Source organism: Lissotriton helveticus, chromosome 12 (assembly GCF_964261635.1).
Source record: "Lissotriton helveticus chromosome 12, aLisHel1.1, whole genome shotgun sequence".
NCBI classification, from domain to species: Eukaryota; Metazoa; Chordata; class Amphibia; order Caudata; family Salamandridae; genus Lissotriton; species Lissotriton helveticus.
The window spans coordinates 552,940,643-552,966,673 of record NC_136073.1 but is presented as its reverse complement, the minus strand read 5'-3'; the positions used below and the strand labels follow the sequence as shown (position 1 = coordinate 552,966,673).

Sequence of the window (26,031 nt, the reverse complement as noted above, 5' to 3'; positions counted from 1 at the left end):
GCTCTGGGATCTTGTAGCCCACTGCAGCATGCAAACTTCCAAGCAGTGACGACAGGAATTGCACATAATAACTTACTTTTAAGAATAATATTATCATGCTTTTAAAAAGTTCCCTCATACCTCACTTCAGTTGTTTCTAAGTAAAGAACTGAACAGGTGTTACTATTCCCCAACTTTTTGCTACTCAATTTATTGAACTCAGAAGGTTGAGTTATCCTTGCTGGCATTGGAACTCCTGACCTGCAGAGCACTCGGTCAGCAGCAAACTCTCAACTCATTGAGCAATCCTCGACATTGGCTTCTCCTGTGCTGGCAAATCAACTAAAAAGTCTATGAACCTCTTCATCAGAGAGGTGAATGAGCTGCAGTATTCTTTCTTTGGAGTAAACTTCTTTGATTGATGCAAAGTTATGTTACAGGCATTTCAACCTAAAGAGCCTAGTTCTAAGGCACATCTAGTCTATGGAAATGACAGAAGCATGGAAGGAGTTTTACTGAATGTCTTACAGTATGACATGAATGCATCTACAATAGGCGTACAAATACACACGTAGACTAGGTAGTTGAGATTGGAAGGGAACGGCGACCCCAGAAACTGTAAGGCGAGATTAGGTGAGTGACTGGTAGAAAAGGAAGATTTCAACTTAAACTAAAGGACAGGCACTGGAACAATATCAGAAAGAAGTGTGTTTCACACCTGATGATTGGGGCACAGCAGAAAGTGTCTTTGTTAAGGGGATCTCTAGTTTCAGTAGGTTTGTGCTCAATGGGGTGTGGCTGTTAAACATGAAGAAAGAGTGTTTCTCACAGCTAATCCTGTTTACTGGATGGTCAAAAAAGGATGGAAAATTAGGTTGAAACGTGAGGGGAAGGAAGCCAATGAAAGACCTCGGGGCTGTGGTGGAGGGGTAGGGGCAAATCAGAGTAATGTGCTGACATGTAATGACCAGTGATGTGGTGAACAGCTGCAATAAGAAGGCAATTGGGGGTGCAGGATTGAGGGTGAGGGAGAGCGGGGTTAAGGTGGCATCCAGGAGGTTTGAGACCGAGGATGTGTCTCTAGCCATGTATGAGGAAACAATAGATTGCACTGTGGATGGAAGATGTAGGCTGGGGGAAGGTTTAATCCTTCAGATGAATCTTAGATGGTATCGAGCAGTCTAAGCTGTCTTTTTTCTGTACTCTTTCAATGAAAGGCAGCGGTCTACGTAGAAATCAAGAATTTGGCTCTGGCAGAGTGGTAGGAGGTGAAGCAAGACAGTTGCAGGTTAGAAGGCCCATCTTTTATATAAGGTTGGAGCTTGCCACTATTTAAAGAGGATTAATTCCGATGGGATTATCATCACTTTGACATGGACCACTGATATTCAGGATTGGATAAAGCCCAGATAGTACCTTGGGCTGTACAGAAGTAACAACAGGAGTGGCAGAGAGGATGAGGTCTGTGTAGTTTACAAGTTTGTGGTTGGATTTGACTGTATGGAAGGTGAGGTTAAGGAAAAAAACTATTTTCAGTAGGGATTCTTTCACTGATTTTCTGAAGGGAAAATCAGGAAGTTGCCAGGGTAGATGTTTTCAGTTTTACGGACAGATGTTAAAGAATTAACGCTAAAGAAGTCCAGGTTCTCGCATAGCCAGGGGATGCAAAGTGAAAAAACAGATGGTAATGTGAGTGGAGCAGCGCAAGAGGTGGCAAATGAGTCATTGGTTTGATTTATGATGACTAGGCTGCCATCTACAATAAGTCCATTGAAGATATGCATGAAGGTGGAATGAGATAAATACAAGTGATAAAGTGGGCATCTAGGGCATGGTGAGATATGAGATAATAAATTCCCTTCGCACATTTGTGCTTAGTGAGCTCTTATGAACATACAAAAGGGGGCTGGGGGGTCGATTGGATTAGATGGGATGACTTGCAATGGCGGGGAGAACAAGTGAGGGAAGGTTGGTTTTGGTCTTAGGTCCTGCGTAAGGATATGCATGGTGGTGGTGGAACCATGAACATTGAGCCTTAGTAGAGCCGGAATGCCTCCACAGAGCGGTTTCTGGGTCCTTACAGGCCAGAAACTGCTTCCCTTTCACCTTGAAGGACTAACCTTGGAAGCTGGCAAGAGTCACCAGAAGCTTATTTGCATCCTTATTGAGAAGCCGGCGATAGATTCCATGGAGGATGCAGCTATGAGGCAGAAGGAATAAGGTACACTACTTTACTGGACCATTCCGAGTCAAGAGGGTTCTTTAGAAGCGAGGAATGCAAACTGTAGTTTTTCAGCAGAATTCTCACATGTTTCACTGTATCTGATGTCAGTTGGGGGTGTGGATTATTGGGAATGAAGGGGGCCTTATAGGAACAGCTCAATATTATAAAACGAAGCTGGTCATCAGATGACTTCAAGGATCTATCATAACAGAGAACAAATCTCCTGGAGCAAGCAGTGATGCTGTAGTTTCTAATGAAATTGACCCGCCCCAATTTTAACAGAACATGGCAATAGGAAGCCCCAGTGATTGTGTGGGGTCCTTGATAAAGTGAAGTACTCAAGAGTAGTTCTTCCAACTTTAAAAAGTGAGGCTATAAGTTACATAACATCATGGGATCAATCACAAGAGCCAGGGAGTCATCAGAGTGGAGGGAGATGATGCTTTAGTTTTTGCTTCAAAATCCTCACAATTTCCACAAGAACTGGCGCTGTGTTGTTCCTGGATAGTGTGGGATCCTGGAGAAAAGGGAGGTTTGCAGGATCCCCATTTCTTATCTGTAAAAATGTTCATTTGTTTCATTGACTATGTGCCCTGGTTTGTCACTGCCTGTACAAGGACCCAAGCTCATCACAGGTGGCTTTTTCAGTGCAGTAGAAGAATGGAATGCAAGAACAGGCATAGTGTTGGATGACTATACACTTCAGGTGAGTCTCCTGAGGGTGGATGAGCACTGACAGCAGATGGTTACACCGATGAGGAGAATGTACCGCTGGCGGCTGCATTGATGTTGGAGGGACATGTGGAGAAAGGGATAGCAGAGGGTCAATCAAGGAGAAAAGCTGCAAAAGAACCAGCAGCAGTAGGCCACACTGCCCCTGGTATGGCTGGCTATAAGTAACAAAACAACTTACAGCAAAAGTCAATGGTATGTACTTGCCTGTGAAAAAAAGGAACTAATCACAAAATCCATACAGTGATAGCAGATATTTAATCTCACATTTGTGAGATGAAATATCTTACATTGTCAGATGCATTACCTTTTTTCCGTACGCTGTTGTCAGGCGCGGCAGTGGAAGGCAGGCAGCTGCGCTTGTGGTCTTCTAGGTCCTTGAACATTACATATTTCTTGCAATCATGGCAGAGCTGTGTGCGACTGCCGCAGGTATCAGCATGGTCCTGTAACTTGCAGAAGGACAGATCCAGCTCACAGAATCCGCATCTTACGGAGCGCTCGTCACACTCTGCTACCTTCAGATGGAAAAGAGAACATGAGAACATTAATTGGTAACATTTTGTGTATCTCATTCTTAGTGTATGGGCCTCAGTAGAAGTGGTCTGTGACAATAACACTTTGGGAAAGTACCAGATATATAACAGATTATTATTATTATTGTTTAACATATTCTCTGAAATAGTTGCCAACAACTAATAATAAATTGATGTTTATACATATCCACATACTTATTATCCAGTCCAGTATAAATATGCAGGAGAGTTACTATGTCAATCAGAATAGAGGCTTTGCTACACCAGACTCCCATTTAGGCTCTGTGATTGTCTGTTTGAACATATATGTGTATGTAAATACAAAGTCACACTTATTTCTTCTTTCTACACACATTCCTGATTCCCATTTAGGCCCTGCCCACCAAATTAGTAACTGAGTCAAGGCAGAATAAATAAGAGCACAGCAAGGATTTGAAGAGACAGATACAGTAGGGCCAGAGGGGCAGAGGCAACAACAACCCTGATACCACACAACCAGATGCGAAGAAAAGCAGCCAAGACTTCCTCAAGTTAAATTCACAAAAAACATAATTTCTCTTAATCTCCCCCCCCCCCAATAACTCTCAAGAAATCAAGGCATGGACCAAAATGATCATTGCCCTGAATTGCACCCCAACGCTGGTGGACTCCACAATTTCACTTGGGGTCACACTGGATAAGAATCTTAACATGCAAGCTCACATTGACTTTATGGCTAAAAATGCCCGCTTTCACCTCAACTATCTAGGAAAAATGAAGCCATTTATAGAGATCCCTGACCTCAAAACTGCAGTTCAGGCCTTAGTCATCTCAAGGCTGGAGGACAGTTGCTCCACCCTCTCTGGGCTTCCCAAGACTTCTACCTCACTTCTAAAAGCCTGCCTCAAAGCCGCAGCTAGACTCATTACAGGATCAAGGAAATTCAACCACATATCACCACACCTGAAGGCACTCATCTGGCTACCCTACGAAGCCAGTATTCACTTAAAGATTGCTTGTATTACTCATAAGGCATTACACCACAATACCCTGCAGTTCCTAGCCCAAAAACGTACTCTATCTGGAGTAAACAGACATTCCAGGAGCACAGATAACCTACTCCCTGAAACCCGTAAGGTTCAACAAGACTAAAACCTCCAACAGAGCATTCTCTGGAGCGGCGTCAAGAATCTGGAACTCGCTTCCGCCACTCATCAGAAAAATCACCTCAACACTCCTCTTCAAAAAGGAACCAAAATCATTCCTGATGAGCAAACTCCTACCTTAGATTCCACACAAATTCTAAGCCAGCTTGAAACGATATATTGAAGATAAGACTTCTTCGAACTCGATTTGACTCCCTATCGCAGAGCTGTTCTCTACTCTGCCTATATCCCCGAACTTTACTGTGTCCTTTTTGTTACTTATTTGCTTTGTTGTTTATCTATGTTGTTGGTAATAAATGTGCTTTGATTTCCCTGCTCACTTTGTAAAGCACTCTGTTACCCTACCTTGGGTCTGGTTCGCGTTATAAAAAAACTCTAAAAATAAAATAAGACCTGGCAGATGCAAACGGGAGAGGACAGCAGAACTGAGAGAACTGCAATTAGCATCGATTTATGCCAACAACCACTTTGCCTGTTTGATTCCAGCCTGTGCTGTCTGAGCCTTTTCCAAAGAATTTAACAACACCGAATGCTGCTGTTGTCTTAGTGATTGTGCTTCCTTATCTTGGGGTTTTCTCCACTGGCTCCAAACAGATGTTACAAAGTACCTCTAAGTTTTAGTGGATCATTTAAAGTTGGCAGATGGGCATTCAAAGCACACGGGTGGAAGAGGGCTTACCCCAGCCAGGTCCGTGTTGACCAATAACAAAATGTAGAAGAACTTTTCCTGGGAGATTTCAGAAGAAAATGTAATGCCAGTTGGGCCACTACATCATTGTTTTTGTTTTTCAGAAACAAACTTCTAAACTGGGGAAATGCATAATGGTAAGATATTTACCATTGGCAGCAAATTCCATTTTGTACTGATATATGCATGCGAGGGAATAGTGTTTTAGCAACTGTCTGACGTTTGTGGGCAATTAAAGGAAATCTTGCATGATCCATGCCAAATCACACCTTGCTAAATTTCACCTGGTCTTTACTTTTTTTCAAATGCCTGTCATCAGTAGCTCTCCCTGAGAGCCAGAATACCACAGGCACAAAGTCAGTGGAAATCCCACTACTGCATGTTATGTGCATCCACTCATTGGGGTAGAGTTTTTAAAAGAATGTGTATTGGAATACAGGATGGGAGGACTATTTCCCAATAAAGATCGTACCACACGGGAGGATCGGTATATTGTACTTGCGTGCAAAGTGCTGAAAACCGCTACTATGTCACACATATAGGATTGTTTCAGTTTTTAATTTTATGGACAGCGGCATCCAGCAAATCTTACCAGCCGAGATATTGACAAAACTCAAGATACAGCAGAATACAGGGCAATATCACTGGCATGGAAGGCACCAACTGCTCATGACATAAAGCTCTTCAGTTGTCAAAGTAGTGCTAGAAATATTACTTCTGTTACAGGAAAGGAACAAGCCAAAACTCAAAGCAGTGTCACACATATTTTGGAAGCACCACTTTTAACTTAAATTTGACATTTGTGATGGATTCAACAATTGGCATTGGGGATGCCTGGCACCGAGTGAAACCGTACAACCCACATTTTTTACAAAATAGAGACCCGGGATCCAGTGGATTGTGACTTGCTACAATATCCTGCAATCGTCAAACTATTGGTAAACAAAAAACTATTTCCCCACATTTACCTGCCATAAAATACCAGATTTTACTGCCAATGCCAAACGTCTTCTCAACATTACCAACAATCCAATGCTGACCACCCATACACTTGGACAGGATCGACTATGGCCAACCCTATCTCCCTGATCAGCGTCCTACCACCAAAACAAGGACAGCACAAAGCCAAAGACCAAACCTTCAGATCCTTCAAAGACCTCTTGATAGACAACCTTATGCTTGAACTCATCTCTCACCCTATCAACTCCACATCCAACACTTATCTAAACAACTTCTAAATAATCTCTCCCTCATTCAAGGCATCTTCCCAGAAGCTTATAAGACAGACCAGATCCTCCTACTCCTAAAGAAACCTACCCTAGACCCTAATGACTTTGCCAACTACCGGTCCATTTCTTACCAACCATTCATCAAGAGCATTGAAAAAAGGAATCTATCTTAAACTTCAAGAGCACATCTGTGCTAAACATCTTCTGCATGACTAGCAGTATGGCTTCAAATGGTGTTCGGAGAAAATCTCGATAACAAATATTGATGTCAAAAATATCTATGTTGTTAACATCGATTTTAAAAAGCCCATGTTAATATGGTTTACAAAAATATTGTTGTTAATAATATCTTTTTAAACTTCTTTTTATTTTAGTATATGTTTTACTTGTATATGTTATAAATTATTTGTATAATTATTGTTAATGTTTTTTATATAGTTTGTACATTTTTTGTTGTTTTTTAATTTAATGTAATTGTAATTTTTAGTGTCTTTGCAGGTTGTGAGTTTTGTAGGGGTATCGGGTGGGAAGTAATTTAACTATAATTAATTAATCATTTTCATTATGATTAATTATTCAATTGGCAAATAATTATGTAAATTGTGTAATTAATTTGTTGTAGAGGTACAGGGTGGGAGGGAAATTAACTACAATGAATTAATAATTACATTTTTAATTATTTAATTTATAATTCATTATGTAAATTGTGTAATTATTTTATTTCTAAGCTATGTTTAAGTTGCGGGTTGTGGGGTCTCTAAGGGTGCAGGTTGGGAAGTAAATTCATTTTAACTAATTAATTTTTAATTATTGATTAGATCATTGATAACTAATTATGCAATTGTGTGATCATTTTTTTAAGCTATGTTTTAAGTGTGGGTTGTAGGGTATTGTAAGGGTACAGGGTGGGAAGTAAATAAATTTTAATGAATTATCATTAATTTTTAGTTGTTAATTATTTAATTGATAATTATGTAAATTTTGACATGTATTTAATTTTTAAGATATGTTTTAGGTGCATGTTTGGGGGTTATAGGGGTACAGGGTGGGAAGTAAAGTCATAATTTATTAATAATTAGTTTACATTATTATTAATGATTTAATTAATAATTAGTTATGTAGATTGTGTAATTAAGATATTTTTGAAATTATGGGCCAGATGTAGGTAGCCCTTTACCAGTCGGTATCGGCCGAAAATCGGTATTTTCGGCCGTTACCGACCGGTATTGAGCAATCGGTATGTAGGTGACTGAAAATTGGCTAAATCGGTAAATTTACCGAATCGGAAAAGTTACCGAATCGGTAAAATACCGATTCGGAATATATACCGAATCGGTAAATTTACCGATTCGGTACATTTACCGAATCGGTAAAATACCGAATCGGTAATTAAGAATTGGTAAAATTGAAGATTGAGATGTAGGTAAGCTCTGAAATACCGAATTTGCTTCAAATTCGGTATTTAAGAGTCGGTATTTACCATGGATTCATATCAGGTGGTAACCAGGTGCAGCCTATAAAAATGGACCCAAAATGCAATTCTGTTTGCACAATGGCGGCATTTTATGTCATTGCAAGACGGCTACGGCTACATGAGGAAGGAGAGAGGGAATGGCTGAGACAGGAGCAGGTCTACAGGCAGAGGGTTACCCTGTTCATGCTCACAGAGGCAGAGATACTGCAGAGGTACAGGTTGGCTCCAGACACCATCTTGGAGCTCATCAGGGACCTCCAACCACTGTTGCAGCACATTACCCCAAGGGCACATGCTATTCCACCCCATGTGCAGGTGCTTTGCAGCCTCCACCTGCTTGCGTCTGGGAGCTACCAGAGCGTGGTTGCTGCGGTGGGTGGGGTGACCCAGAGCAGCCTCTCAAGGTTTTTCCACAAATTCCTTGACGCCATGTTACAGAGGATGGAGCATTACATTTCTTTTCCTACAACCCATGCTGAACTGGTGGAAACAAAATCTGAATTTTACCAGATGGCTCGATTTCCAAATATAATTGGCTGCATTGATGGCACGCACATTCCCATTTGTCCCCCTGCTGCCACAGAATATATCTACAGGAATAGGAAGTCCACCCACACCATCAATGTGCAGGTGATTTGCAATGCAAAGTTCGTCATCACTGACCTTAATTCCCTGGGAGTACCCCCGACTCGTATATATTTCAAAACAGTGGCATCTATGCACGGCTGACTGCAGGGGAATTTGGTGAAGGATACCTCCTAGGTAAGACACAGTGTCTGACCCCCATAATACCTATTGCAGTAAGAAGTACATGTATGCATGTGAGTAATGTATTCCCTTTTCCTTTTAGGAGACAGTGCATATGCCCTCCGCTCATTTATACTCACCCCATACCTCAACCCCTCAACACCCAGCCAAAGGAGATATAACCGGGCCCACAAAAGCACACGGAATGTCGTCGAACGGACCTTTGGTATCTGGAAAAGCAGATTCAGATGCTTGCACAAGAGTGGAGGTGCAAGGCAGTATACCCCCATCACCTGCTGTAAGATAATTGCAGCCTGTGCCATGTTGCACAACCTTGCTGTAAAGAAGGGTACTGAGGTGGATCTGTCTGACTACGAGGATCATGACGGGGACACTGCTGTGCCTGAAACACAACCTGCTGGAGCGTCAACACCAAGTGATGGCAGATACAGACGTGAGGAAATAACACACAACTATTTCTGAGTAAGTGATGAGACTGAGACCTATGTTGAAAGCATGAACATGTGTTTTATTAAGTATATTTCTAGGTATGTTAAAGAACAAAAGTGCAACAGTAAGCAGTTCACTGCAATGCTCACAGTGAGCAAACACACACAGACAGGTGCTGAATGCTCCCACCGTAGTTGTATATTGTCACTAGGCAGGTTTTAAAGGCACAAATGTGCAACACAAACTTCCTTAATTCAAAATTGTATGTCCAATTGCAGTGGCCCATTCTATTAAGTGTTCATTTGCGGCCACGCTTTGCACTCCCAGATGTATGTGGCTCACTCTGTTCACTGGGCGTTTGGCCTGTAGCCTCACCCGGTCGTCTGCTGCTCCTCCTTGTCTCTACAACAAGGGGGCTTGCCATGCTGCTCCTACTGGTGCTACCTTCGGTGTCCGGCACGTCAATAGCAGCAGTTTGTGCATTTTGAGCATTGAGTAGAGCCTCCAGCGCACCGGTCATTCCGGCTATGCCCCTTGTCAGCTGATTGCTGTTTTGAGTCAGGACTTCCTGACTATTCATGCTACGCCTGCATAGCGGGATGTGGCTGTTGCCAGGCGGTGGATAGATTTCTCAGTTCTCTCCGCGCGCTGCTTCTCCCTGCGCCTTGATGTTATTTCACGGTCCAGTTTTGTGCACAGTTGCTGCATGGATTGGGTCATGTCATGTATGCCTGTTGCCATGCTCTTGTTAACTTCCACCAGTTCCCTGATGCCTTTACCAATTTCCTGCATGTTGATGTTGAGGTTGCGCATTTGTCTTTGACAGGACATGATGCCCTTGCCCTGCATCCTCTGAATCCTGACCATGGATCCCTCCAGGCCTTGGAAGACACTGGACCCCTCCCCACGTGCACCTGCACTCCTTCCTTGTACTGTGCGGCGTCTAGTGGTACTTGGTACAGGGTCTGTGCTGGGCTGCAGTGTGGCAGAGATGTCAGCTTCAGGCAAGTTGTGTGAGTTTTCACCCACGATTTCACCAGCAGCTGTCTCCATTTCCATCAGTGGGGAAACGACATACCTCCTGCTAGGGTGTGCAGCAGGTGTTTCTATTTCAAAGGATGCTGGCATTTCGGGTGACAAAACCAATAGAGGGGACTGTGAAGGTCTTGGGGAGGCCTGCATTTCTTGACTGATGTCAGGTTCTTGGGAAGGTGGCTGCCCACTCTGAACACCTGTGTCCTGTGATGCACTGGGACCTGGCTCATGACTTTCATCCCTCTCGGGTGCTGTGCCTTCTGCCTCCTGAGACTGCCTTCTGGATGTGTGACCTGTGGACATATGAGCACATATCAGCTAGGTGCAAATGTCTCGCAGACACTACAATAAAACATATGAAATTGCACTTATTACATGCTGCCTGCCCTTCTGTCTGCAATCATTTGCCTAACTTGGTGGTTACAGTGCTGTCTGACATGCTCTTTCATTAACTGACTACATGTACCATGATGCATTGCTACTGTTTTGCACAGACACACTGTGACTGGGGTAACTTAGCTTCAAGGGGTGAGGGATGGATGAGGGTGTGAGGGGGATTGCTGTGCATGCATCTTACCTTTTCTAGTTGCAGCTTTCGCCGAGCTGTCCACTTCTCCCAGTCCACGGACGCTTTCTGGCTCGAAGGTTGTGGCTACCATCTCCTCCAGGTCAGTCAGGAGGGGTGCTGTGTTCTTTCCTCCACCTGTTTGTGAGGCCTGTTTGTGGTGGTAAGCACTTTTTTTTGGTGAGGCTCCTTAGGTCATAAAACCTCTTTTTTAAATCTTCAATGACTCTGGTGGTCACTCCCACTGCATTTACTTTCTCAAGGATTTCAAGCCAAAGCTTCCTTTTAGCTGATTCAGGCACAGAAAGGGACAGCCTTCCAAAAAGTCTGGGGTGCACCTTAACCACCTCCTCCACAAGCACCTGGAGCTCCATGCTGCTGAATTTGAGCTTTCTTTTTCTTTCTGTCTGCTCTGTGTCCTTGCTGCTTGCCATGTTTAACTTTTAAAAGTGCACAAACTCTGTCTGCTGCTGCTCCCAGTCTCTCTGCTCCAACTGCCTCTCCAGAACCTTCTAATTAGTTGCAGCTGCCTGTGTAGCCACTTCCTGGTAGGAAGGGGGAGGGTGGTTGCACCTGATTGGCTGTTGTGTTAAGTTTCACTTTTGCTTGCTGTCCGATTCGGTATTTACCGATTCGGTATTTCCAATGCATTCCTATGGGCCATCCTTTGGTAATTTCTGAAAGTCAGATACCGAATTTTACCGATTCGGTAAAAAATACTGATTTTTCCACTACATCTCATTTGCCGATTTTTAAATACCGAATCGGTAAAATTCGGTATTTGAGAATCGGTAAATGACATTTACCTACATCTGGCCCTATATGTCAGGTGTGGGTTGCTGTGTTTTTAGGGTTACAGTGAGGGAAGTTAAGAAATTATTTATTGATAATTCATGATTATTTTATTATTATTTATTTAATTGATAATTATGTTGTGAACTTATATTTGTTAAGGTATATTTTAGGTGTGTGTTTAGTTTGTAGACGAATGGGGAAGGTATTTAAGTAATCATATATATATATTTTTAAATATTCATTTATTTAAACCTTTTTTATTATTTAATATGTTAATTGGGTTATACTTTCTTTATTTCCATCATATTTTGATTGTTGGCTGTTATGTTTGTGGAAATCTAGTGTGTTTTTTATTTATATCAATAGTGTTTGTGTTAATCGATAATAGTCAAAATTGCAATATTTATGTTATTTAAAAAAAATTAAGACATTAAGTTTTTACATTTAGAATTTTATACTTTGGGGTATTTAAGAGTTGTTAAAATAAAAGTAATTCGTTTGCAGTGCAGAACTCTTTCTGTATTATACCAGTGAATGTAGTGGGAATAGTAAATTTTACCCCTCCGGAATCCTACGATTTCCCTACTATTGCAACCACTGGAGCGGGAATAGTAAATTTGACCCCTCCTGAGTCCTACGCTTTCCCTACTGTTGCACAGACTGGAGTAGAAATTGTAAATGTAACCTTTCCTGAGTCCAACCCTTTCCCTACTGATGTACAGACTGGAGTGGGATTAGTAAATTTAACCCCTACTGATTCCAACGCTTTCCCTGGTGTTGCACAGACTGGAGTGGGAAGAGTATATTTATTATACTTGGAGTTTAACCACTTGGGAGCTAGTAAACAAACCTCCCCAGTGCTGCGCTGTCCATTATCCGGTGCTGAACTGGACGTCCAGCGGTCGCACGCAGCACTGGGGAGGTAGTGCCCGTGACGACCGTTGGCCGACGGCAGCACTTAAGGGGTTAATAGTTTCTTTATTATTGTTTACATATTTTTTATTATTATGTGTTTGTGTATTTAATGTTATATTTATTATATATATATATATATATATATATATATATATATATATATATATACACAATCTCAGCATTCTCTCGCCAGGAGCCCTTATACCGGATACCATCGGCGCAGAAGAAGAGAGGAAGACCCAGGGTGCAGGTGAGCAGTGATTTTATTCAATAGCGTGGAAGGCCCACCTCAGCATAACGTTTCGGCCTTCACAGAGGCCTTGGTCACATGACGCATAGGGGAGGGAAGGCAAAATGTAAAGTGCAAGTGCAAGCATATTTGAACAGTGATTGGTTGCATTAGTCAGATGCTCCTGCAGTAAGTTCATAAACATGAAAAACAGACTGTAAGGCTACTCAAATTACGGGATAATCCCCGTTAAGCGACTATACATGTGCAAACTCAGCAAGGTGAAAGCAGTTATAGCCAAAATTAAGGTTTTTAAGAACACATAATAGGCATATTCACATGGTAAAGAATCCATTTAAAAATACGCACTTTATAATGTTGCCTGTAATTATATATCAGATAAAATTCATCAATATAAAACCAGGATAAAACCATACAAAAGTTAAAATAAATTTTAACTTATGATAAGTAAAACACCCACTGATGTTCATATTCAAATATTGCACATTTTATGATGGTTGGCGCACATTACTGTGTCTATGCCATGGAGGAGATAATACCTGTCTCAATACATTATCGCAGCCTCCAATGTTATTACAAAAACGGTAATATCATAACTTTGCTAGCCTTCTCATGGAGCATTCGAAATATTACAACCAAAGTGACAGTGCATAGTGATTAACTTAAAATAAGTTTGTTTTCTTTACTACTGTTTTTTTCTCACTTATTGCATAGCCTAATCCTAGGCTATGATGTTCAACTACTGTGTCCACATTACTCATCAGACATAGGGCCTATGATGTTGTAACAGTTTAATAGCTCTGTGTACACTCTGCCGGGGTCCGCTGTATAGTAAATCCATACTGTCTAGTTCATGATCTGTACTGCAAGATATTGTGAGAGGGAAGTGAGGCTCAAAGGCAAGTGTAAAAATCCTCTGTTGAGTTGAGAACTCCTGGTGTCTTACTGTCCATCTCTAGGATGTACCTGGTCTCTAACATTCTCAAAGTTCCCTCTCTATCCCCTCCTCTCCTAAGAGGGCCCACAGAATCAATGGCATAGTATTTTAATAATGCACTGTTGTTGTTATGGCACTCTTTGAAGTGACAAGCTACCGGATACGCGGAGTCATTAGTGTTGATGGCTCTTATGTGCTGGAGTATCCTCTTATGAACCTGCAACTTGGTACTACCAACATATCGCAGGCCACAAGGACACTCCAGCACATACACCACGTATTCGCTCTTGCAAGTTAGTTGTTTATTAATCTTGTGCGGGGTAGCTGAAAAGGGAATAGTGTATTCTGATTTGTTAACCCCATGGAGGCAGGCCTTACAGCTGGAGCATTTTCTGAAGCTCCTGCTTTTATCCATCCAGTTTTTAAGTGTAGCCACCTCTGGACTAGATTTAACTAGGGCATCCTGCATAGAATATGGTTTCCTAAAGGTGATTGATGGCTTGCCCGGCATTTTTCCTCCTATAATAGGGTCACATCTAATTAGATCCCAATGTTTGGTAACAGTTTTTCTGAGTGCGCCATGTTGCATATTGTAAGCCCAGATCAGTCTGACAGATTGTTTATCATGCATCTCTGTGGATTTAGGTTTTCGCTTGCGCTCAAGGGCCAAGTCACGAGACAGTGCATTTGCCTTACGCATGGCCTTATCAATCTCCCCTACCTTGTAGCCCCTAGCCAAAAATCTAGTTTTGCTAGCTTCCTGAGCCTGGCTACATTGTGCGTCAGTACTGCACAAACATCTAATGCGGAGCATCTCCCCGTAGGGGATGCTCCAGATCAGATGGGCGGGGTGATGGCTACTGGCATGAAGCACAGTATTCCCTGCCGTAGGCTTCCTATACAGCTTGGTCTGTAATTTACCCTTATTGATTTCAATGGTAATGTCAAGGAAGTGTACCTGAGATTGGCTGATGTCTGATGTAAACGCCAAGTTATAGTCATTGCAGTTGAGAGTATCAATAAACTGCTCAGCTTTTGTTAGTGTACCGCGCCAGATTAAGAACACATCGTCTATATAACGATACCACCGAACAATAGAACTTGCAGCAGTGTCAGCGTGCCCACCATAGAGGACCTGCCTCTCCCAGTAGCCCATATGCAAACAGGCATAACTGGGAGAGAAACAGGCCCCCATGGCTACCCCCCTGATCTGCTGATAATACTGGTTGTTGAACATAAAGAAATTATGATTCAAACAAAAGGTTATCATAGACAAGATCATCCCATTGTGTTCTGACATGATTTTAGGTCTTAGTCCCAAATAAAATTCAATAGCTCTGATTGCACAATACTGGTGTACAATGATGTTACATCTAAGGTTATTAGCCACCAGTTCGGATCCCACTCGATATCCTTAACTTTGCGGAGGAAATCATTGGAGTCTTGGACAAATGATGGTAGGTTTTGCACGTGTTCTTGTAAGAATGAGTCCACATAAATTGTTGTAGTCTCCAATAAACCCCCGCACGCTGCAATAATAGGTCTACCAGGAGGTTTAGCTGGATCCTTATGAATTTTTGGGATCAGATACAGTACAGGCATGATGGGGTGGTCATTTTTTAGGAACTTTAGTTCATCCATACTGATCAGACCATAGCAAGGAGTAGAAGTCTGTCTGGGCTTTTCTTACCACACCCACATCACAATGTCTGTAACAGTCAGAATTGTTCAATTGAGAGAGGGCTTCTTCCAAATAGAGTTGCCTGGGCCACAGCACAATATTGCCCCCTTTATCTGACTGTCTGACAATGATATTATCATCTTGTTGGATCTTTTTAACCAGTTTCATGTATTGGTCGTTCTGCTGGTATTTGTGTTGCTTAGTTTTGAGCATTTTAGTGTACAGCACCTTGATTTCTTTAATAGCTGCCTCATGGAATATGTCTATGTTGTCATACAGCATGACAGGCGTATAGGTGGAACGTGGCTTGAAGTTGGTTAGACTCCCTAAATTGGTGTGCCGCTGTTCAGGAGTACTCTGCGAAATTGATTGTTCACATCTGAGGGACTCCATGTCATGAAGCAACGAGTCATCGCGCGCCAAGAGCCCTTGGTTGTTTATTTCCGCTCTCACCCCGATTGCCCGTGTTTTACTCCCAGCAAAGTGTTTTTGTAGCTTCAATTTACGGACAAATTTGAATAAATCTATCCTAATATTGGCATAATTGAAGTCACTAGGAGGACAATATGACAGTCCCATCGACAAAATACGCAGTTCAGATGCTGAGAATTTAATATTGGTGAGATTTAAAACAGAAAGGGCAGTACCTGAATTACTCACTTCTTGTTCCACCGCCTGTTGAAATTTTTCCTTTTTTGTTGACTTACTCCTTGAGTTGGCTTTTCGGCGCTCGTAGCGCTTTGCGTTGCGGCTTTTAATTTTTGTTGCGCTGGTACCCTGGGGCAAAGAGTCTCGCGTCTGTCCTTGCGTAGACACTCCACCTCTTGGGCCAGCGAAAACCAGGTAAACCCCAGCCGGGGTTCCGCCTGCGAAGTATTGGAATCCGTGTCGCTGTTCACACTGGAGCTGAGATTGGATTCAGAAGTGTCTTCCTGTTGAACTAAGCCAGGCATGGCTTTGGAAGTAGACGGTTGCGAAGGGGGGACAGGCTTAAACGCTTTACTGGCTTTTATAGCGTCATATTTTTTCGCGAATGTAAAATTTCGCCCCTCATCATAATCAGCCTTATCACGTTGAAACTTGTAAGTTTTCCTTTTTCTAATTATGTCCTCCTCTTTCTGTAACCTTGCCATCATTTCACTCCTTAGCTTAGTGCATTCCGCGCTTTCCTCAGTGCACATAGCTTCAATTTCTGCGTTCAATTCCTCAATCTTTGCTTGAGTCTTCACACAGTCACTATCCGCATAACGTACCAATATTTGCACAAGCCGACGGGAGTTGTCAAGATTAGATATATATATATATACATTTATGTAATTTTTAACACATTTTTAGTAGAACTTATTTTTATATATTGTTTATTGTTTCATGTATATTTAAATTGGAAATATTTTATATATATATATATATATATATTTTGTAGTTTATTTATAACATTTTTAAATTATTTTTTATGTGTATGAAAAATATATACACATATATAGTTGTCAACCCAAACCCAATACAGAATTCATGTTATTTGCTAAGACCTACAAACATGATTCAGTATAAAAATGACACGACATGACACGTGAACCCCAGCTTTCACTGAATATCAAGTTGCTTGCATTCACCTTAGACACCAATCTCACACTAAAGAAATACATTGCCAAAATAAAATGAAAAGGACCTCATACCAGCTCTCGCTTCTTAAGAAAGTCAAACCCTTTCTTCCAGAAATGGAATACTGAACTGCTCTTCAAGTCCATGTATTCCTGCATCTGGATGGTGGTAATGCCCTATTTCAGGACCTCCCTGACTCCACAGTGGCACTCCTTAGCAGCATCCTACACAGCAGTACGTCTCATCCAGGGACAGAAGTAGTATGATCATATCACCCTCATCCTGATGGAACTGCACTGGTTCCCCACGATATCACGACCAGCACCCGCCTATCTTGCGGACAAGTTAACCAACTCTGGTGGTTCTCTGCACTCCCACAGCCAAGGCTCCTATCTGACCACTCCAACGTTGCTCTAATTTAGAAATGGATTGAAGACTCACCTCTTTAAAGAAAACAACATGACAATGCATTAACCATCTAGAAACCAGCATCCTATTGTAATACTTGTTTCTTTTATGCTTGTCTTTCACCAAACATAGAGCTCCTCTACCTTTTGGCTATGTTCACCCTGTAGAAATACCAAATACATGCATACATACATCATACATACTACATACACACATCTGTTTTGAACTGTCTGGCAGTTGGATATAGGCTAAACTAGGAACATTGGGCAGCTTTCCTTAAGAGTTAACAATTATTTCCTCGTGATTTTAATGTTCAAATTATACAACATGTTCCATTGATTCCAGTCAATAATCAGCATATTTAAAAAGAAAATACTTGGTCTAATACATATATGGTACTGAATATGTTTTCTGACCTTATGCTCTTCCAGAAGATACTGCTGGATACTTTGATGGCAAAGATCACACTTAACCTGTAAAACAGAGAGAGAGTTGCATACATTTAAATGTACTAAATTACTTTGCATGTTCTCCCTTCGGGAAGAAGAAGCCAGATAATGTCCCCTCTCATTGGCATGCAAAATAGGTTTGAATACCAAATCTCTAGGGGCTATTCTTCACAGTTGAGGATGACCCTACACTAACAAAACCCTTAAGTGCACTGTGTCACAAACCGTTGGCAACATCTAAAACAATGAATAACGCCATTACTTGAAAAGGTTTAGGGCCAGATGTATCAAGATTGCATATTGCGATTCTATAATAGTGAATTTTACTGATCCGCTATTATAGAATTGCAAAATGCAATGTATGTAGGTTTTGGCAAAAATTTTGCGAATCCTACATATTCCTTATTTGCGACTTGCAAATAAGGAATGGCTTCCCATTCATTCCTATGGGTCTAGAGGCCAACAGCAATGAATGGGAATTGCATGCACAATTTCAAGGATGCAAGTGTGCCAAATTGACACCCTGTTGCACCCCTGGAATATGCATATGTGCACATGTGGTGCACATACATTCCCTTTGTATGTACGCTACAAGGCACCTTGAAAAATGCAAAAAAATGCATTTTTCATGGAATTCGCATATTAACACCAACTTGAAGTTGGTGGTAATTTGCGATTCCTTAAAGGTAGGTCACAATATTTTTTGCTTCCTGCATTTCATTTAAGGAATTCCTTACATGCATTCGCAAAATAGGGAATCACAATTCCCTATTTTGCTAATGCCTTTTGGGATGATATATCTGTGAATTAGCCCGTTTGCGAACAGGAAAAAATGCTTGATACATCTGGCCCTTAAACACCATTTTGGAAAAAGTCAAAAATTACTATATGTGGCTCTCAATATGATGGTAACCAACAGTACTGGTGTCTGCTAACATGACAAAATATGGGTATAGGCAGAATTTAAAACTCTTTGATCTTTCAGGGCGACTACTTCAACAGTGTGGATGGTCGCCTATCTTTCAGCACGAACACATGATAAAGCCTTCATGCTCTGAGGTTTTAACAGGAGTCTAGGTAACACCAGCGGATATTAAGGCCCGCTTACAAGTTACTTGATGCTGGCGGGTGCATACTAATAATGTGCAGTAACACCTCACCAGTAACATGCAATTATGAGTCAAACCCCACCGAATCGGGAATAACTGTGTCAACATGGATTTGCTGTGCAGTATTCCCTTCCATGTTCCCTGTTATGCAGGCGTTTAATGCACACATTTACCACCTGCCTTAAGCAATTTTACGGATCAGAATTTCTACTGGTAAAAATGAGTCCAGTGCTCCAGCACTTGGGAACACTAGGCCAGTTGTGATTGGGCAAAGCCGAGTTCTCATGGGAATTCCGATCTTGCTGACTCATAATCAGGGTCTGTGTGTTAAACTATTTCAAGGAGAACTTTTATTACAGACCTAATGCACTTGGGACCCAATTCATAAAGAGCCTCTGCACTCACGGCAGAGGATCCACAGTCGTTATGGAGTATCCGCTCTCATGGTGGAATCTCTGCAATTAGAATTCTCATTGCAGAGATTCTGTCAAAACTGCGGTGCCTAGGCCACGAGTTTGGAGGTTCTTTGTGAATCGGGTCCTTGGTGATTAGCACAATCTCTTTATCTCAGTAACAGGACAACTAGGACTTCTTGCCCTGGTCCCAAGGCTTACAACACATTTTGGTTGTATTGACCATGTGCTTTCCACAATTTGCCCATCCAAGTACTTTCTCAATTAATAGGTGTTTACCAGAAATTCTACTCGTATGAATAAGATTTTGGTCCCTGTCCTGTGACTTCAAATTGCTAGAAGTTATTACTGGCTGGATGAAGACTGGATTGTTGCCAGATTTTGGGTATAGCCACTTTCATTTTTGTAGTGAGAGGAGCCTGATAATCTGCTATGGATGCAGTCCGTCTGGACCAGCACTGGATACTTCTGAAGTAGACAGTCAGAAAGACTAAGGGACACAATACCAAAGCTTTTTCCCTTGACTAGGTTTGACTTACCACTAGAAATGTAGTCACACAAAGGGAAAGAGTAAGACAAAACTACTCATAGAAAAAGCATAGTGAATGAGACCGTATGCCAGTCATATTGCAGGTGGTGAGAATGCTGACGGACAGAGACTTAGGGGCTGATTACGATGGCGTAACGATCACCACCGCCGTGCTGGGGCTGGCGACCGTCACGCCATCGTAACGTGAATAACCCACCACCATTACGATGGCGGTGGGTATACCGGCAGACGGAAAGTCCGTCTGCCGCTTTTCCGCCGGTCGGCAATCGTTACGATTGCCAGCTGGGCGGTGCTGTGGCTCATATATGGTGGCAGTGTCTAGCAGGCACTGCCATCCATAATATGATGTTGATCTTTAAAGGCCTTTCCATGGCGGCGATGTCGCCATGGAAAGGCTGGTGGTGACTTGCTTTGGGGGCCTGTTGCGGGGCCCCCGGAGAATGGGGGGTGCACTTGGGAGGTCCCTATGGTACCCCCCTACATGTCCATGCACAAGGTGGCAGGCACTGCGTGGTACCTGCCACCTTGTGCATGGAAATGCACAACATCGCATTTTACCATTGCGGTGGGTGCTGCAGCAAGCAGCACCAGCCGCAATGTTAAAATGGGAGAGGCGGCAGTCGCATCATGATCAGGCAGGGAGGTTTCTCCAGATTAAATCCTGGGCAATAAAATAATATAAAGTATTTTAAGGTTTTGCAGTGAATGGGAAAACATGTAATATTACAGTATTATCCACAGGGGGTATCGGTAATTCCTCGTGCACTATTGTATTATTTTACTGGGATATTTGGAATGAGGTCCTAATGTTTCTAGAGGCAAAAGAATATGCATGTGTCTCTAGTATTAAACCTGTAATGCCATTCTAATCAAAGTGCAGATGAATTGCAATTCAATTATATATATACTCACATGCCCTGGGGAGTCATTTCAACTGGTCATTTACAAATGGTTTGCAAAAAATGCAACTTTTTGCATATATTGTTATCGCAAAGTAATGAACTGCTAAAGTCAAATTTCTAGCTGCAGCTTGCAAACAGTTTCTTATGTCATCAGTCAGTAATTTTATTTTACCAGTTGAATTACCCTTATTTTTTCAGTTCGGCATATGTGGTCCAACACGCAGTAGGTTTCGATAGGACCATGTATAAACCATTGCTAGAAGGTTAACTATAATTTAAACCCCAGGGTGTATTGGAGGGAGTAAGTATTTTAGCCACTGAGTTGTACAATTGCTTGATAATATTGTGCTTAATTTTCAAAGCAGTCCATAACTTGGAACAGTGTGATTTAATAAAGCATTATAGCCCGCCACCAAGGGCTATAAGTGAGACAAAAGTCTGCTCCCGTGTGACAGGGCTGTGGCTCAAGCAAAGGCAGATAGCAAGGGAGATGGTCTTTACAACCATTGTAGCCCAAGGGCTAGGGTGTATAAAGTCCTTAGAACATTCTACCCAGTGAGGGTAGAATACTCTAAAATACACAGGGAGAAAGAGAAAGACAGGCACTGGAAGGTTGGAGAAGACAGAACATTATTGGCCCTGATTTACTTCATTGTCTTAAATAGAACTCTCAACATTTCAGCGTTCTAATAATAAATATTAATTTACTCCTCTCTATCATTAAATATTTGTGTGTTTTATTAGTTTTTGCTCTCGATAGATTCATGTTTGCATAATGTGGGGGTTCTTTTCCACTGCATCACTACTAGAACTACTACTAAATCACGTGTTCCATCCAATCACCAACTACTGAGCACTCTGCTGCATGACGAATAGCATATTACATTGTAATCTCAGTTTTTAAATCCTTGAGAGCAGGAGAACACACATACTCATCAGTAGCATGTGTCCAAGAGTAAGCCATTTCTTCTGTGTTACAGCGGGATTGTTACGGGCCTATCAGCAACTAAGAGAAGCAGAGAATAGTGGGAAAGTGTAAGTAATAACATTCAGTGAACAAAATAGGAGTTTCAGGGATATCATGGTGGCTTACGTTTCATTATTCATTTGTCTGGCACGTTCAAAACTAAACAGCTGGAAGATGGTTAGCAGCATAAACTAGTAGTGAATGTACTGTAGAACTGTAGAAGTGGTAGCATAAGGTAGATACAATTACAGAATGGATGAGAATTCAGGCATACAGCTATTTTATAGATGTACTTGACATCGAAGTGTTTTTGGAAACCATAGTTGCCGACTTGTTATGTGAAATTATCATATCTCTTATTTGATAAGACTGTTTGAAAAGTAAGAACTTACTCAATAGAAAAGAATTTAAAAGAGGACCTTGTTCATCAGTTCTGTTTTCTACAAAGATGTCAAATATACGGTTAGACTCAAACTGAAACTCTCCCTAGCACCGCACCGGAGTTGTGCCAAATTGCCCTAAAGTAGGACAAGTCATGCCACTGCTGAATAAACCCGGCCTTGACATAAAGGATATGAACAACTTCAGACCCGTCTCTAACCTTCCTCTTCTGTCCAAAATCCTAGAAAGATGCGTACTCCAACAACTAACCCAACACCTGGACAACATCGACCTTCTTTACTCCCATCAGTCTGGCTTTAGAAAAGGATGCAGCACTGAAACCGCGATCCTCAACATCATCGACGATATCCATAAATCACTAGACTCAGACCATTGCTGCCTCCTCATCCTCCTAGACCTATCAGCAGTTTTCGACACGGTAGTCCACAAACTTCTCATTAAGGCTCTTCAAGAACGAGCCGGACTTGGCGAGGTGGTCCTCGATTGGTTCTCATCCTTCTTACACAACCGCACCCAACGAATCAAAATCAAAAACTTTGCATCTGATCTGCATCCAGTCAACAAGGAAGTTCCGCGAGGTTCAGTGCTCTCCCCACAACTTCAACATCTACATGGAACCCCTCATCAAACTACTAAAAAAAGCCAAAATCCGCTTCCATCTTTATGCTGACGAAACGCAGATCTACCTGGAATCGTCCTCCATCAAGGACATCCAAAGACTCAACGACATACTGAGAGACATTCAACATTGGCTGTCTAGCAACCACCTTAAACTAAATCCGGATACAACTAAAGTTCTCCTCATCTCGAACAAAGAGGGGAACCCCCAAATTGCTGAATGGCTAAAAGCCATCGATGCGCTCAATGGGAACCTCACCCTGGCCGACTCTGTCAAATCTCTAGGTATCACGCTAGACCCAAAACTGGACATGACCTCACAGATCAAGAACTCAGCCAAGAGCACCTTCCTCAACCTAAAACTACTGAACAAAATAAAACCTTTCATCCCGTCCAATGATCTCAAAAAGGCCACCCAAGCACTGTTGTTGTCAAGACTCGACTATGGAAATGCAGTCCTCTCAGGAGTAGCAAAATCACATCTTGCCCCCCTCAAAACAACGGTCAAGGCGGCAGCCAGAATGGTCACCGGAATCAAGAAATTTGATCACATTTCTCCGGCACTCAGAGAACTTAAATGGCTCCCAGTGGAAATGCGGGCTAGCTTCAGAACAGCCTGCCTCACACACAAAGCCTTGCACACCAGCAAACCAGAATATTTGGTGGCCAAACTCAAAAAAGCCGGTCAGACCGGGAACCTCAGAAGCTCAAACTCTCTTCTAGTCATCCAGCTGAAAACTAGGAAACAAAAAACTGCAACTCGATCCATTGCCGCAAGCGCACCCAAAATCTGGAACTCTATTACCCCCCACATCAGAACTATTACCTCCTTTGCAAAATTCAAAAGCCAGCTCAAAGTCTTGTTCCTCAACCGCTCCCTAGGGAACCGATAGGAGCAGCCAGAGTGTGGAAACAGTCACCTCTCACAGCTGCGACTCTATGTCCACAAGCCGCATAACTGAACTCGCCGCTAATCGACCTACATTATTCTGTATTTTGTGATTCTCTACATCGTAACTGTTGTAAAGCGCTCCGATACCCTCGGGTCAGGCAAGCGCTATATAAAACTTCTTAAATAAAAAAAACATTAATAAAAATAAATGAATGTAGACTCACAGAGAGCATTTCCTTTCTAAGGTACAGAATGTTTCTTCAAGTGGAGGCATGTCTCCAGTTGCAAAAAAAGTTGTCAGTGACCAGAGAGTAAAACCAGCCAATTTAAAGAAAGACATTTCAGCCGTGCAAGAACCACATGCAAATTGAAAACCACTTCAGATGCTCCAATCCTCTGTTGAATCATTAATTCGGATTAATGTCCTTTGAGATTACCCTCAAGACTTAACTGCATGCTCACAGAGTCCCCTCACAAATACCACTCAATTTCAAAATTCTACATACAATACTTATTCATTCTGCGAATTACAGAGCAAAGGAATGGGTTTTAGACAATGCCATTAAAGAAAAAGCCTTCTCTATACAAACAGACTTCTTGATTGGGGTAAATCCTCAAAAGTATTTTGACCAAATGGGTGGATGGAAACACTTTTCTGGAATATTTCTGAATATTACAATAAATCTCTAACACGTTTCAGATGACACAGCATGTCGGTTTCCCTGCATAATGAGAGCATTGCATGATGCAGCACCTAAATTGCTGCTGCTGTGCCCTTTAAAGAACACTTGTGCATGGAGCAGCCCAGGACAAGCAAGTGATGGTTGCCGTGTGGTGGGTATGCGAAGCATTGAACGGGATGGACACTGCAGCTGGGAGGTTCTATTCTCTACAAAGCCAATATAGCCTTTGATCCTCACAAAGGTTGATATAATGGTTCACACTAAGAGACATTCAGTTTGCAGCAGTTAGGATGGCTTGTTATGGTGCATGAGATCTTTTGTAACAGTGGCCACTCACGGTGTGGTCACCTTAACATCAACAGAGCCCTGAACAAAATGTCAGCCTTTTGGAAGGCTGTAATAAGATGTAGAGTCTAAGAGAGTCAGTTTCTTTGGCAGGGTCAGCTGGAGTTCATGGAGTTGGGTCACCAACATACAGGGCTAGCATTAAAAATCAGAGCCAGAGGACACTACTAAGTCTTGGGTGTCTTGCAGGTCTCTTGTGGGTGCAAGGCAGGACTATCCCCAACATCAACTTGAGAATTAGGGATTAATCCAGAGAGTTCACGCTGTATATCTCAGATTCTTTATTTTTATTTGTTTATCATGTCTAGGGAAAGTAAGACTAGACTTTTAACACCAGAATCTCCAATTACTCTTTCGAACACTTGGCAGCCTATTTTTACCCTCTAGATGTTGAATATGTAAACATGCTTTGATAGCCCTGCTGCTTCAACATACATGCTGCAGCTCACCTTCCTATGGTTCTCCTCTTGATGTTGTTTCATATCCTTGTGTGGGACTGATTGACCGCATTCTGGACACACCTTGAGAAAACGCAGGCAATGAACTTCATGGAGAGAAAAATTTGACGAAGCCACATCTTTTTTGCTGCAAAAGACAGAAAAATGCATTAAACAATAACCTATAGCTATAGCTATGTACACACACACACACCACACATTAAATCTTAATTACTCAATAATAATCCACATTTTGTAAAGCGCACAATCACCCGTAAGGGTCTCTAGGCGCTGGGGGCCGTCGGGGAGATTAAGCGAGCTATTGCCCAGAGTCACATGGTGCTGGGCTAACCTGCCGCCGGAGCCGGGGATCGAACCCTGATCCCCAGATTCCAGCGTCAGTCGCCCTGGCCGCGGCGCCACACCTCTCCCTAATCATGGCGATTGCCACTGGGTAGGTATGGTTAGGTCAGCATTCCATAGGAAATGCTAATAACTTTGGCACCTTTTGACAAATCAACGAACAGACTTACAATAAATGTTGGGGTAGCTAAATTTTGGTCCAGAAAGCGTGCTTTTTGTGATTTGGTGTAAATCCGTTCAGTAGTTTTTGAGAAACTAAGGTTAAAAAATATTTGGCTATCTGGGCGGTTGGGTTCACAGGACTCTCGCGAGAGTCCCTCAAACCCCAATTTAAAAAAAGAGAGTTCTGATCAGCCTAGGGAGCTTTTTTTCCCTTGGGCCCGTGGAAGCTAGCGCTCTGATTGGCTGCCTGTAACATGAGAAAAATAACCCGTCTTAAACCTGTATAAGACAAATTATATAAGGGGGAGGGCAGTGATACCCGGCCAACCAAGGGGGGGGGGGGGGGC

At 42.1% G+C, this 26,031-nt stretch overlaps 1 protein-coding gene across 2 annotated transcripts in view; it reads right to left on the bottom strand.

Moving 5' to 3' along the window:
- XAF1 (XIAP associated factor 1) overlaps positions 1-26,031 on the bottom strand; it is a 179,237-nt gene that overhangs the window by 95,735 nt on the left and 57,471 nt on the right. For both annotated transcript variants that reach the window (XM_078671591.1, XM_078671592.1), the window contains exons 2-4: positions 25,172-25,307; positions 17,809-17,865; positions 3,243-3,453 (exon numbers count right to left, since the gene is read on the bottom strand). In XM_078671591.1, coding sequence (XP_078527717.1) covers positions 3,243-3,453; positions 17,809-17,865; positions 25,172-25,307 — 404 coding nt within the window. The remainder of the gene's footprint in view (positions 1-3,242; positions 3,454-17,808; positions 17,866-25,171; positions 25,308-26,031) is intronic.